This window comes from Aegilops tauschii, chromosome 7 (genome assembly GCF_002575655.3).
Source record: "Aegilops tauschii subsp. strangulata cultivar AL8/78 chromosome 7, Aet v6.0, whole genome shotgun sequence".
NCBI classification, from domain to species: domain Eukaryota; kingdom Viridiplantae; phylum Streptophyta; class Magnoliopsida; order Poales; family Poaceae; genus Aegilops; species Aegilops tauschii.
Window position 1 is genome coordinate 597,508,369 of NC_053041.3, and position 14,180 is coordinate 597,522,548.

At 44.3% G+C, this 14,180-nt stretch overlaps 1 protein-coding gene across 1 annotated transcript; it reads left to right on the forward strand.

Annotated features, from left to right (window-relative positions):
- The first annotated feature begins 5,608 nt into the window (after positions 1-5,608).
- On the forward strand, positions 5,609-8,776 carry LOC109736301 (F-box/kelch-repeat protein At3g17530-like). Its single transcript, XM_020295525.1, has 3 exons — positions 5,609-6,584; positions 8,009-8,103; positions 8,693-8,776. The coding sequence occupies exons 1-3, from the start codon at positions 5,609-5,611 to the stop codon at positions 8,774-8,776; spliced, it is 1,155 nt and encodes a 384-aa protein (XP_020151114.1).
- The last annotated feature ends 5,404 nt before the right edge of the window (positions 8,777-14,180 follow it).

A 14,180-nucleotide genomic window follows, 5' to 3' on the forward strand; every position in this document is an offset into this window, starting at 1 on the left:
GTGAAGGAGACGAGGGCACATGCAGACAAGCCCCAAGCGCCAAAGGAAGACGCGGGTCAATAGAGTCATATGCATCAACACATCCGATGGAGGCCGTGAGAGGAGCCGGTGTAGAACGATAATCACCGATGAAAGTCGCAGGAGGAGTCGATGTAGAGCGACAATCACCACGTGCGAGAGTCGCCACAGGGGACGATAGCACAGACGGACGAGCACCAAGCACTGAAGAAAGGCACATGTGCGAGACGGGGTCAGTATAGCAAACACTGAAAACACCGTCAGGAATCACCTCAGAGCAGGCGAGAGACACCATGTTTTTTTTTAGTAATCAGCCGAATCAGTGGAAAATCCACACACAACGGCCAGGTCAAAGGACCCGAGCCCGATCGGATCAGGCAACACAGAGGGTCCCGATGCAGTGGTAGCAGTTAGCGCTCGGGGAACAAGACCTCCCGATGCAGACGGCCGTAGCCAACGCCCGGGTAACGAATCCAGCTGGAGATGGCGGGATCCGGCGAGGGACGGCGAAGGCCAGCAAGGGGCGGCCGGATCCGGCGAGGGATGGCGAAGACCAGCAAGGGTCGGCCAGATCCAGCGAAGACCAGCGATGGCGGCCGGATCGGGTGAGAGGCGGCGAAAAACCAACGGCATTGACCGAGGCAGCCTCAACCCGCCGATCGATCTGCAGCAGGTAGTTCACGAGCGGGAAGAGCTCCTGCGGCTGGGAAGATGAGGCGGGCAGGTGGGAGAGAAGCAGGAACACGGCCGGGGAAGAAGACAACTGCGGCGGCGTTGCGAGAGATTTGATCGGGGAGAGCACCAGTTGCTAGTGCGGAAAAAAAAAACCTAGGCTCTAATACCATGTTAGGAATATGCAGCTTGTATTCCCATGAGGCCATAGGCCGATATATATATATGTACAGGTGTGGAACATATGCAGGAAACCCCTTATACAACGGGATAAATACAAAGGGGTACATGACTTATATTATAACTCTAACAGTATTGTTACTTAATTTTGCAGATTCAGATAAACTGTGGTTCAGTCACCATGAATCGTGGAATTTGATGCTAGCAACTTTGAGAGATCAGATGGGTCATGGGTGTGCATCTGCAGACCACAATAGTTTGCACTTAGCAGTCTAAAACCTTGGGGTCTTTGCTAGTTTCCTTAGTTCTTACCAGTTACTAGCTTTCTCCTCTTCTCTTTTCTCGCTTTGTTTTTGTACAGTCTGATATCTTTTTCGGTACTACATTCTACTTAACAGGAATAATGTTGCGCAAGACAGATACAACACAGGTTGCCTGACCTTCACCTATTCGGAACACAGTTACTGTGCGGATGTCAATTCTTCGTGACAAGGCGGATGCATCAGCCAAGTTAACTTGTGATCGTTGGTCTGGTGCTAGTAGATGCCGAAGAGACAGCGATCATGTCAAAGGTGATACATGAATGCTGCGGAAATCAGGGACAAAAACAGAGTCAAGCAAATAAGTGGGCGCTTGAGTCGCTGGCTCCAGATGACTGCCATCTCACAACAGCTGAGAAGGAGACGCTGGACGAACCACAGTGTGTCAGACGGTGTTTCCTAAATATCCCATAGGCAGAGGAGGAAAGTTGCAGTCTGGAATCTGGCCATACGACATACTCAAACTAATTTATTTCTTCCGATATGTTACATCTCGCATTTGCTCTAGTGGCAACTGCAGTGACCTGATTGCTTAGAGAATGAAGTTTCTATGTGCTACAACAACAACAAGCACCAATAAACATAAATTATCCTCCAGTTTTTTAATAGAATCTAATGTATAACTGCTAGGTATTTTTTTTTCAAACTTGAGGCCTTGCTTTCTATACCTAAAATAAAGTGTTACATTTATAGAATCATTATTGCTTTTCTGTGGCCATATGTTATGCCTTACGATGAGGCAGCAGGAAGCCTCTTCCTTTTATGTTGTATTGTTACTTAATTTTGTAGATTCAGATAAACTGTGGTTCAGTCACTATGAATCGTTGAATTTGATGCTAGCAATTTCCAGAGATCAGATGGGCGTGCATCTGCAGACCACATTAGTTTGCATGGAGTAGTCTAAAACCGTGGGGTCTTTGTTAGTTTCTTTAGTTCTTACCAGTTACTAGCTTTCTCCGCTTCGCATTTCTCGCTTTGTTTGTGTACAGTCTGATATCTTTTTTGGTACTACATTCTACATAACAGGGATAATGTTGCGTAAGACAGATTCAACAGGAGGTTGCCTGATCTTCCACATTGGAACGCAGTTACTGTGAGGATGTCAATTCTTCGTGGCAAGGCGGATGCATCAGCCAAGTTCACTTTTGATCATTTGTCTGGTGCTAGTAGATGCCCAAGAGACAGTGATCAAGTCAAAGGCGATGCATGAATGTTGCAGTAATCGGTTCACAAAATACAGTCAAAGGCGTTCCAGGGCATGCTCGAGTTGCTGGCTCCAGATGACTGCCACCTCACACCAGCTGAGAAGGAGATGCTGGACGAACCACATTGTATCGGCTGGTGTTTCCTAAATATCCCATAGGCAGAGGAGGAAAGTTGTAGTCTGAAATCTGGCTATACGGCATACTCAAACTTGTTTATTTGTTCCTTTATGTTACATCTCACATTTGCTCTAGAGGCGACTGCAGTGACCTGATTGCTTAGAGAATATGAAGATTCTATGTGCTACAACAAGTACCAATAAAACATAAATTATCCCCCAATTTTTCTTTTCGATTTTTTAATAGACTCTAATGTATAACTGCGAGATATTTTTTTTCTAACTCGAGGCCTTGCTTTCTATACCTAAAATAAGAGGATCTTTACATTTGCCAATGGGTAGTATATAATTGAATTTACATTGACCGATTGTTATTTAACTGTGGTAGTGTTCAGCCCTAACTATAGCTGCTGACTAACTGTTATATAAGTTTTTTTGTGGGGAAGTTATTATATAAAGTCAATAGCATAGCTCAATGAAATTTGTGTTATTTACATGAAATAAAAAATATGCAAGTGTTCGATGATAGCACCTTTTGGCTGGGACTCGAGGCTCCATTACTTGGCTCAATCGTATACATATGCAACAACATACTTGTATTGCATAAACATAGTGGATCCCCACACACATACACACTACCACATAGCCTTTTGAAGATTGGAGTCACGGAGCTTGAAGAATGTGTTGAAAGTTGAATGGCTTGGGCCTGTTAATCAAATAATTCACGGATAAATATCATACGCTCATGATATGGGTGTGAGTTTAGTCCCACATGGGATATGGGGGAGAGGTTGCAACAACATATAAGGAACTCTCTTCCACATCGCATTGGAGCATGAGAAGAGGAGTGGTACAAGCACTCCTCCTCGACCACTCACCAGGTCTGGTGCACGCTTTCATGTCGTGTTTCATGAATGAGTCAGGCTCATACCCATAATAGACGTGTTAATTTCTGCACAGAGCATCTCGGCGCGACTACCATGGGTACAACAATGGCATCGTGAAAAAGATTGCTGCTGCCACTTCTTTTGATGCCGCAACCTTGATCTTTCCGGCTAGAGAGTATGATCTGTTCATCCTACTTTTAGTGGTTCGTATGGTTCCAATGTTTACTGTTGTTGTAGTGAAAACAAAGTGTGCTTAGGGGGTGCCTTTAGAACGTGGTCGAGACCGAGAATACCATAGGTGTCTTTAAATATTTATTTAGGGGGGGTGTATATGACAACCTTATAGCGACTCGATGTTTTTGAATAGGTTCACTGACTCGACAGAGCGCGATCTAATCCTGTGTTAGGAAGGAGTTAAGACTCCTTGGCACCCTCTTCAAGCTTCTCCTCGACAACAATTAGCCGTACGAGACTCCTCAGATTGGACGTTGAGCTCCCCGAACAACTCTTGGAGCTTTAATGCCCTCCCCTAAATTATATCCAAGTAGGGGTGAATGAGTTGCATGCCCATGGGGGTGTTATATATGCTAGGAATCCTTAAAAAGGGACCAAGACTACCCTTGAGATGGTAAATATGAATGGTATCGGAGGTAATCTTTGGTCCATGGTGGATTAGAAAGGGGAAGGGAGTTCATAGTTCATAGTGGACCAATCCTTCTCACCCTCACCATGGTGGGCTTCTCTTCGTGGGCTTCCTTCTTAGCTTGGGCCTCTTTGCTTTTTAACTATTCCTTTGACGTCGTATTCTTATCATTTTTCCTCCATTGACTTGTTTGACCATTAAAATTTTCTTGGAGTTTATTGATTGCAATAAACTTCATTACACTATGATTGACTTGCCAAGTAGGAGTAGGTAGGCCCCCTAGGTGCAATTAATTGTTCTCACTACAAGAGTCCCTTGAGTTGAGCCAAGTGAATCGCTGTGATTGTGTGTGTGTGTGTGTGGGGGGGGGGTGTCTAAAGTCTCTAGATCGGAGGGTGTTGTCATCTTTCTTGATTTGGGGGTAGCTTGCTTTGACTGCGAGCAAAACTTCCATTGTGTCCTTGGAACTTTCAGATTTGTCTTCGATGGAAAATTTCCTTTTGTCTTGAAACCCTGGGTCTTGATTGCCGAAGAAAGGCTTGCTTCATCACATGGGGCAAAAGACGAAGAAGAGAAAGAAGTCCCATTTGAAGGGTGGTATAAAAGGTCCCAGCGGGTCTCCCTATTTCCCTTCCCTTCTTGGCAATTTTCTCCATTTCTCCATATTTTACTAATTTTTGTTAAGCTTCTATGAATTTCTCGGGTTGTCTAGCACTTTTAGGGATTTCCTTGGTTTCTTAAGAAAATCTACCGAAGAATGACCTTTCTATTATTCTTAGGATTTGGGGTGCTACTTGCAAATGTTCCAATGGGCAAGGGTTTTTGCACAATTTTGAAAAATTGCAGCGGTGATTTGCACACGAGTTTTGTGGGGATCCTTTTGTTAGTTTTTCGAGCCATTGAGAACCTCTCTTTTATTTCCAAAAAGTACATGGTGTCGTTTTGCAGAAAGATGACATGACATTCTATTTATGGAAGCAAGAGAAGATTCTATTGTCATATTATGATACATTATCACAGTGCGTCAATCATGAAAAATGTAGGGACCACCTATGCATTTTATATTTCAGTCAATTAGCGCGAGCCCAACGACCTTGGCGTCTTCTTCCTCCTTTGGTCGATGTTTTCTTCTTCTTTGTGCTACCACCAACCAACGTAGTCTAATGGCTTATTGCCGCCATTCGTCGCCAGCACTGCATGACCCCCCCCCCCCCCCCCCCCCCCCCCCCGGCTAGGCCTCGCTAGCATCACTGCTAGCATCCCTGCCTCTCGTTGGTGCTCCTTGCGGTGTGCTTCGTCCAAAATCGACTAACCCAGATCAGAGCATCAGGCAACTGATGAATAACAAATGAGAAGAAAAAAAATAAGAAATCGAAATATATACTATACAACTTTGTATGTACAGTACACAATGAATTAACGCCTCCCACCTACCTGCCGCATCACCACCTCATTCCCCACTCGAGTCCCCAACCCTAAAGGCACCCCGCCGGCCGCCGCCACAGACTACCAATTCCAGCCCATCCCTTCCGAGAACCGCAGCCAGCGCTCGCGGTGGACGGCCGGCATGGAGGAGCCGATGTCCAAGCTCACCCACGACCTAATCGCGGAGATCCTCTCTCGCGTGCCCTACAAATCTCTCTGCATCTGCAAGTGTGTGTGCCCGGCCTGGCGCGGCATCATCGCCGACCCCGCCAATCGGAAGAAGATGGCGCAGACCCTGGCCGGCTTCTTCTACCGCATCAACAACGAAGCCACCGCCGAGCCCCGCGGCTTCGACGGCGTCAAGTACGCGGATATGTCTGCTTTCCCTTGGTCCATCGTCCCTGAGACCCACCCGCGTCTGCCACTACCGCCCGATAGCACGGACTGCTTCTGCTCCCTCGAGGATTCCTGCGATGGACTGTTTCTTGCAAGCATTCGCACGGACACCCCTGCTGGAAATTCTCGGTACATGGTCTCCAATCCAGCTACCAGTGAGTATATCGTGCTGCCTCACTCTGGCTACTCTGGCAACATCAGCAGCGCTTACCTGGGTTTCGACAGCGGTGTATCCACTCAAGAGTTTCATGTCTTCGAGCTTGTGACAGACATTTTATCCCCTGACAGCCAGGGCATACACCCCCTGGTTGTGACAGGAGTGAGGATTTACTCTTCAAAAACTGGTGCGTGGGTGGCAATGGAACCCAAATGGGACATTCAAGTTGGCTTGTGCTTTGGTCAGACTGGGGTTTTCCATAAGGGCTGTTTGCACGTGCTCACGGATGAGTCCGGGTTGGCGATAGTTGATGCAGAAGGGCTAAAATGGAGAACCGTCCTGCTGCCAATACTCGCCGTTAAGGGTTTCTCAGGTTTCATCGGGAAGTCTGCCGGCCGGCTACTTTATATCGATTCCTGTGATCGTGAAGGGTTCGTCTCACGCAGAGCTTTGACTCTATCGGCCTATGTTCTTAGTTCTGAGGTCTATAACTGGGATGCGAGTCATCATCAGAATGACGAATGCATGTACTGGAAACTGTACAGGTTTCCAGATGCGGTTCCAGGTAAGATGTTCCTCAAAGTCATTGGAGTACACCCACATGCCAATCTGATCTTCATACATCATTCGAATAATGAACTTTTGGCATACGATTTGGATCATCGTGAAAGACCAATTGTATATCGCCTTGACCATAACTACCAGAGATTTATGCAATTTTTCCCATATGTGCCGCTGTTGTCCTGCCTACCATTGGATGGAGGAATACGGCTAGCAACTCCCAATTGATGAATGTTCTGCTGATTGAAACTGGGAAGCCATGGGCGAGACGCTCCGTTGCGTTTTCAAGTGAACTCTTCACAAAGATCATTCAAACGGAGATACTGTATTTTGTTCGTAGAAAATGCTACCTTTGGTTTCAGTTTGATCTGTGTTCTTTTTCATGACTAGTATTGCCTCTGGGTGTGTTGGTGCGGGTTGTTGTATGCTCTATGCCTTTTGATGCACAACAAGTATAGTTGCCTGTATGAGACATTTTGGTGTGTTCCTATTTTGGGTAAGCCAGATTTGTTTATGTTAGTATATGAACCATAAATACAATCTGAGCCATATCACTGGGTACGAGACATTTGGTACGAGTTGTTGTATGTTCAATGCCTTTGGATGTGTAACAAGTATGTAGATCCGAATGAGACACTTTAGTGTGATCTATTTTGATTATTTTTATGTCTTACCTGATTAGCTAAGCAAAGTTGTTTACTTATGTTCTGATACGAGCGCCCACTGTCTGCATTGGCTGATTTCATTGCTAAGATTTTCTTGGTCTCTTATTTTTTTTCCGGTTCTGATATGTGTGCAGCATGTATTGTGATCATGCTAGCTCAAAAGGTTGCGAAATTTCAATGTTGATGATTCGTAATCCTGCCTGTTTCAGAAACCAGAGTAGTTGCATTGCCTCTACGGCTCTACCAGTATCAAATGGATATTGTAATTTGCAGCATGTTGGTCACTCAGTTGTAGAATAGAACTAAGCATTTCAGCTACATGTTTCGTGTATTATGATAGAGCTTTTTTCTAGCAGATAAATTTGTTAGTATAGTATGATTTTTTTTGGGGGGGTTCTTCTTAAGGTTAGTGCTTATCACATGCATTTTAGCTAATTAATGTAACTTTCATTGTCAGTGTGTATTCTACTGAATATTGTGAAGCACATTGCCTGCTAAAAATCTTGCATAGCCGTTTGAACTGTTGTACTCCCTCTTACTATTTTTACTTACAGTTATATCCTTAGTCCTTGATAGAATTTCGTCAGCTCTACACTAATTCACTAATTTTTTATAAATAATGGTTATCAATATTCATGCGAAGTTCTTATAAGTGTTACATTTAGAGAATCAGTATTGCTTTTCTGCAGCCATATGTTATGCCTTATGATGAGGTAGCGGGAAGCCTCTTTCTTTTATATGGTGTTGTTACTTAATTTTGCAGATTCAAATAAACTGCAGTTCAGTCACCATGAATCATCAGATTTGATGCTAGCAACTTTCAGAGATCAGATAGGTGTGCATCTGCAGACCACATTGGTTAGCACTTAGTGGTCTAAAACGGTGAGGTCTTTGCTAGTTTCCCTAGTTCTTACCAATTACTCCCTCCGTCCCAAAATTCTTGTTTTAGATTTGTCTAAATACGGATTTATCAAGTCACATTTTAGTATTAGATACATCCGTATCTAGACAAATCTAAGTATTAGATACATCCGTATCTAGACAAATCTAAGAAAGAATTTTTGGACGGAGGGAGTACTAGCTTTCACCGCTTCGCTTTTCTCGCTTTGTTCTATGCAGTCTGATATCTTTTTTGGTAGTATGTTCTACTTAACAGGGATAATGCTACGCAATACGTGTTCAGCAGAGGTTGCCTGATCTCCCAAAATTTCTTGGACTTCCTTGACTGCAATAGACTTCGTTAGAATATTATTGACTTGCCAAGTAGGACTAGCTAGGAACCCCATGCAGAATTATTTTTTCTCACAACAACCCTTGAGCCCTAGCAGCAGAAGCGAATCACTGTGATTGCGGGGGTCAAAAGTCTTCACCAGAGGACCATGTCATCTTTCTTGGATTTAGGGGTAGCTTGCTTCAACCGCAAGCAAAACTTCCATTGTGGCCTTAGGCCCTGTTTGTTTGGCTGCGACTGAACGAGAAGCGGCTGGAGCTGGTAGAAGCTGAGAAGCAAGCTGGAGTTGGTAGAAGCTGAGAAGCAAGCTGGAGTTGGTAGAAGCTGAGAAGCCAAAAAACCTGTTTGGTAACTTTTTTTAGGACGGCTAATGTGGATGTAGCTTGTGGTGAAAGTCTGTAATGCCCTTGGATGCTGAAGATGTTACTAAAACACTGATTTATCGGGTTATATTGTATAGTAGCTCAAATAACATGCTTAGCACCTATTTAGCCCGAAAATTATTTTTTACCGCTAAGTACTTACTTCGTCCCGAAATGTCAGACATTTTTTGACACTATCAGGGAGTAAATATCACCAATAAAATTCCATCAACATATGCAGACATGCACACATTGAACTTAATACCACACGATATATTAGTAATAACAAGGACTGCAACCTATAAGCAGTTTCCCATATTACAATTAAGTTAGGACCAAAATACAAGCCAAGTTTCCCATATTACAATAAAGTTATGACCAAAATACAAGCCAAGTCCTTACAAACACTAGTCATCATCTTCATCATCCTCCTCTCCATCCTCCTGTTCCATCAAAGCATTTGCAATATCTTCACGAATGGCATTCATGTTGGCATGCTCAGCTCCCGGAAAGCTGATCTGGACGTGCTTTTCCTTCGTAGTGTAATTTGGAGACGTGCTTCTGGGAAGCCCATTCTTAGAATTTGGCCCTTTGGGTGGGCTTGTGCTTTTTGGGGGCTAAAAGCAGCAAAAGCTCAAGCCCAAGCTCAAACAAACAGGGCCTTAGAACTGTTAGATTTGTCTTCAATGGAAAATCTTAAGACTCTGGGTCTTGGTTGTCGGAGAAAGACTTGTCGGCCGACCAGCCAACGCACCGCAGTGCCACCGTCGCCCGCCACCACCATAGGCCGCTCTCAAATCTATACACATCGACCTTATGATCATATGGCCTGCGTCAGATCATCTTCCTGTAAACACAAAAGACATAAGCACATATCTCCCACACAGATGTTGCAGCGGCAGAAAGATGAGTTGATAGAGGCAAACAGTGAGGTGGAGGCGAAGGCGAAGGATGCCTACGCGGCGGCGACGACACCTTGTTCGGTGAGCAAATGGCTGGGACTGTTGTCCCGGCAAGGCAGAAATTTGCATGGACCGTCGGACTGATGTTCTTTTCAATTCGGGCATGTAAAAACTAAGCATATACGTGCCTCTTTCTGGTTGTGATTGGGCATGCAATTCGATGCTGATGTGATCCGACATGCTGTGTCGATCGGACTATATTTAAATTTCAAATTGCCCTTTACTGACGGACATATACATGATAACATTGGATGGCTGCCTCCCGAATCCGTGTCCGCGGATTGGTTCCCCTGTCCACGAGCGGATGCGGGAGGGAATTCACAGGTCTCCGTTGGAGATGCCCTAAGTAACTATGTTTCAGTTCCAACAATTTGAGATGAAAGTGTATGTTAAACCATCGCAGCCACACCGCCCCACCGCCGCCAGTGCCGCCGGTGGTCGCTGCCACCGTGCCACCCAGCTTCACCACACCGCCTCTCATCGGTGGCGAAAACACTGCCTTGTGCTACCAATCGCCGGTGGCCATCACGTGTGTCACTGACTGGCTAGGCCTAGGCCATTTAGAGCATCTCCAATAAAAGATGCAAATTTGGAGATGTAAAAAGTAGGTGTTGTATAATTTACATCACCAAAAAGTATTTTTTACATCTTCAAAAAAGAGCCAACTCTAACAGATGATGCAAAATGGAGATGTAAAAGTGCAACTCCAACAGGTGACGTAAGCTGGGGATGCAAAACCGGCCGGCCGCCGCGCGGCTGCTGTTCATCTGCCGTCGGCCGCATTTGCACATCAAATTTTCATAATTATAGCAACAAAAGTGCATCATCGACCATAGTTTTAAATCCTACAAGCAAACACTAGTAGAAAAAGGATCAAATGTCAAGCACATTAGTGCCGGTTTGCTTTTGAGCCGGCACTAATGTGTGCATTAGTGCCGGTTCCAACGGCTAGCCAGCCGCTTTCATTAGTACCGGTTCGTGGCCGACCTTTAGCACCGGTTCGTGCCACGGACCGGTACTAAAGTGAGTGGTGGCAGGATGTTGTCAGTCCTGGGCCCCTCCAGCACCTTTAGTACCGGTTCATGGCACGAACCGGTGCTAAAGGTCGTCCTACATAAACCCTTCGTCCACCCGAGCTCGCTCTGTTCTTCCCCTTTCCCCTCTCCTCTCTGTTCTTCCCCTCTTCCTCTCGAGCTCATCACACATTTTGCCCAAAATTTGTCAAGATTTGAAGGCCCCCATCCCTTCAAATGATCACAAAGGTTAGCAACTTTGTCCTTTCATCTCTCATTGCTAGATTAGCTCTTGCAATGCTTTGTATAGTGATTAATTTATGAGTTTAGTAATTTGGTAGAAAATATATGTGCTACTATTTGATTTATATGCAATTTGTGGTCAAAACTAACACTTACATTGCATATGTAGGTGTGGTTTACTTAGTGCCTTCTAAATCTCCGTCGTAACCACAGTCGATCGCCCGCACCGTTCCGTCGCCGGCACCACCTTATGGTGAGCCTCTTGTTCATGAATGTTTTACATTACCAAATTGATGTTTGTGTGATTTGGATATATAGTTACTCGTATAATTATCTTACCCGTACGTTGTTTGTTATACATAGTGCCATGGTTTTGATATCCGTCCCCGTCGGCCCTCGTCCTTGTTATGATTCGGATGTGGTATATTCTCTTTTAAAACTAGTTGTTGCATTTCATGTTTATGACAAATTATGCCCATCAAGTTGACATAGATATTTTTGTTTAGGAGGTTTGTGAACCGGAAATTCCAACCGACCGTATTGTCGAGAGGTTAAATTTAGTTGAAAGAGAAAACGAGTATTTGAAAGAAAAATTGAAAATAATTGAGGGGGAGAAGATGGAATTGGAGTTGCATGTTGCCGATGTCGTCGATGATCACAAGATCAAGATGGAGAAAATGCGCTTGAAGATTAGAAAGATTAGAAAATATGCCATCACTAGTAGAAAACTGGGCTTTGGTCACAGGGCAATATTCACATTAGTCCCGGTTCAGTCACGAACCGGGACTAATGTGAGCATTGGTCCCGTTTCGTGCGGCCAGGGGCCTGCCGGGCCTCGTGGGGGCATTGCTCCCGGTTCGTCCGCCCCCTTTGGTCCCGGTTGGTGGGACAAACCGAGACCAATGGGCCTCGCTCCTGGCCCACCACCATTGGTCCCGGTTGGTGGCTTGAACCGGGACCAGAGGCTCACCCTTTAGTCCCAGTTCATACCACAAACCGGGACTAAAGGGTTGGTCCTAGTTGCGGTTAGAGTTTAGTCCCACCTCGCCAACCGAAGGGCGCTCACACCGGCTTATAAGCCCGTCCCTCTCTGCCTTGTTGAGCTCCTCTCAAAGTGAAAATAGATGCCCTTATACAGGGAATTTGACCTAAATTCAGAGTAAATTTCTTTGAATTTCATAGAAATTTATTATGAATTTAGGTTGAATTTTCTCTATAGGCGCATCTATGTTCATTTTTTTATAGTAAATAAAATAAATAAACCTTAATAAAATAAATAAAAATAAATAAACCTTAATAAAATAAAATAAAATAAAGTAAACTATAGTAAATAAAATAAATAAACCTTAATAAAATAAATAAAAATAGCAGCAGTAAACTAAATAAAAATAGCAGCAGTAAAATAAATAAAAATAAAATAAATAAAGTAAAATACATAAGTAATTAGAAACAAAATGGAATAAAATAAATAAGTTTTTTGTTGTAAGTAGAAACAAAACAAAATAAATAAAGCAAAAGAGAAAACAAAAAACAGGGAAAAAATTATGCCACCTACTGGGCCACCACGGCCTGAATACGACTTGAAACCCATCCATGGGCCAAGATTCAGGCCCGCAGAAGGCCCAGTAGGCCCCACAGGCAAATAGAACGGTTAGCCCGAAAGCCTGCAGTTGAGAGGAGCTCGAGAGGTGGGCGCAGCAGCGCTTATAAACCACTCCCGAGCTCTCTCAACTAGCGAGGTGGGACTAAACTTTTGACGCGGGGCAGCACAAGGCCTTTGGTCCCGGTTGGTGCCATCAACCGGGACTACAGGGGGGCATGCGTACCGGTTCGTGGCACCAACCGGGACCAATGCCCCCCTTTAGTCCCGGTTGGTGCCACGAACCGGGACCAATGAGTTGCCTATATATACCCCATCGCCACAGCAGAGCACTCCACAGTGCTCTGTTTTTTCTGGCCGGCGAGGGGAGGGCATTTGGGTGCTCTAGCTCACCTCCTATGCACATGGGGTGTTCGATGAAATGTCTGAGCCACACTAGTTAATCTTTCTCCTCTCGAAACTCGACCTCCGAGCTCCATTTTCCCCGAGATTTGTCTAGGTTTAGCGGTCCGTCACGTCCCGTCCCCGTCTTCACTGCCGTCGATCGCCCGCGTCGATCTCGTCACCAGCACCACCGTGGTGAGCCTCTTGTTCTTATCTTCTTTCTGAAAGAAAAAAATTCTTACTTTAGATAGATACTTGTCTAATTTTGTTACTTTTATTATTCCTTCTTATTACATAGTGCGATGGTTTTGGTATCCGCCCCCGTCGGCCCTCGTCCTGTCTATGATTCGGATGTGGTATATATTATCTTTTTATAACTATTTGGTTCATTTATTGTTTATGACAAATATGCCGACCAACGTGACATAGATTTTATTTATCTAGGAGGTGGTTGAACCGGAAATTCCAACCGACCCTATTGTCGAGAGGTTAAATTTAGTTGAAGAAGAAAACAATTACTTGAAGGAAAAAATAAAAAAAATTGAGGAGGAGAAGATGATATTGGAGTTGCATGTTGCGGATGTCGTCGATGATCACAAGATCAAGATGGATGCAATGCGCTTGAAGATTAGAAAGATTAGAAAATATACCGTTCATACCGAGGCTTGGTATCATTATGCCGTTGGATCAATTGTTACCTTGGTTGCGATTATGATCGCATTTGTTTTCACATTGAAATGTTTTACATAGTTTCAATGTATGGTTTAATTAATTAGATGCTCTAGAGAGCTATATATATGTTGTTAGATGAGAACTATGTATGTACTTTGGTTTTAATGTGATGATGAACTTCTATTAATTTGGTCACTTAATTATCTATTCATGATGTTCTGTAATGGTTTTTGACACACTTAATTATATATAATGCACGCAGATGAACCGGCAATGGATGTACGGTGACAGACACACCTCCGAGTACATTACGGGCGTGCATGATTTTCTCGAAGTGGCTGAGGCAAACAAGCAGAATGGTTTTATGTGTTGTCCATGCCCTACATGTGGGAATACGAAGTCTTACTCTGACCGGAAAATCCTTCACACCCACCTGCTTTACAAGGGTTTCATGCCACACTATAATGT

What these genes read in the sequence shown, in the direction of transcription:
- LOC109736301 (XM_020295525.1), top strand. Translation starts at nt 5,609, where the DNA reads ATGGAGGAGCCGATGTCCAAGCTCACCCACGACCTAATCGCGGAGATC. An exon ending in GTTTCCAGATGCGGTTCCAG is followed by an intron (nt 6,585 to 8,008) that starts GTAAGATGTTCC and finishes TTAATTTTGCAG; the next exon opens with ATTCAAATAAACTGCAGTTC. An exon ending in TGCATCTGCAGACCACATTG is followed by an intron (nt 8,104 to 8,692) that starts GTTAGCACTTAG and finishes TTGTGGCCTTAG; the next exon opens with GCCCTGTTTGTTTGGCTGCG.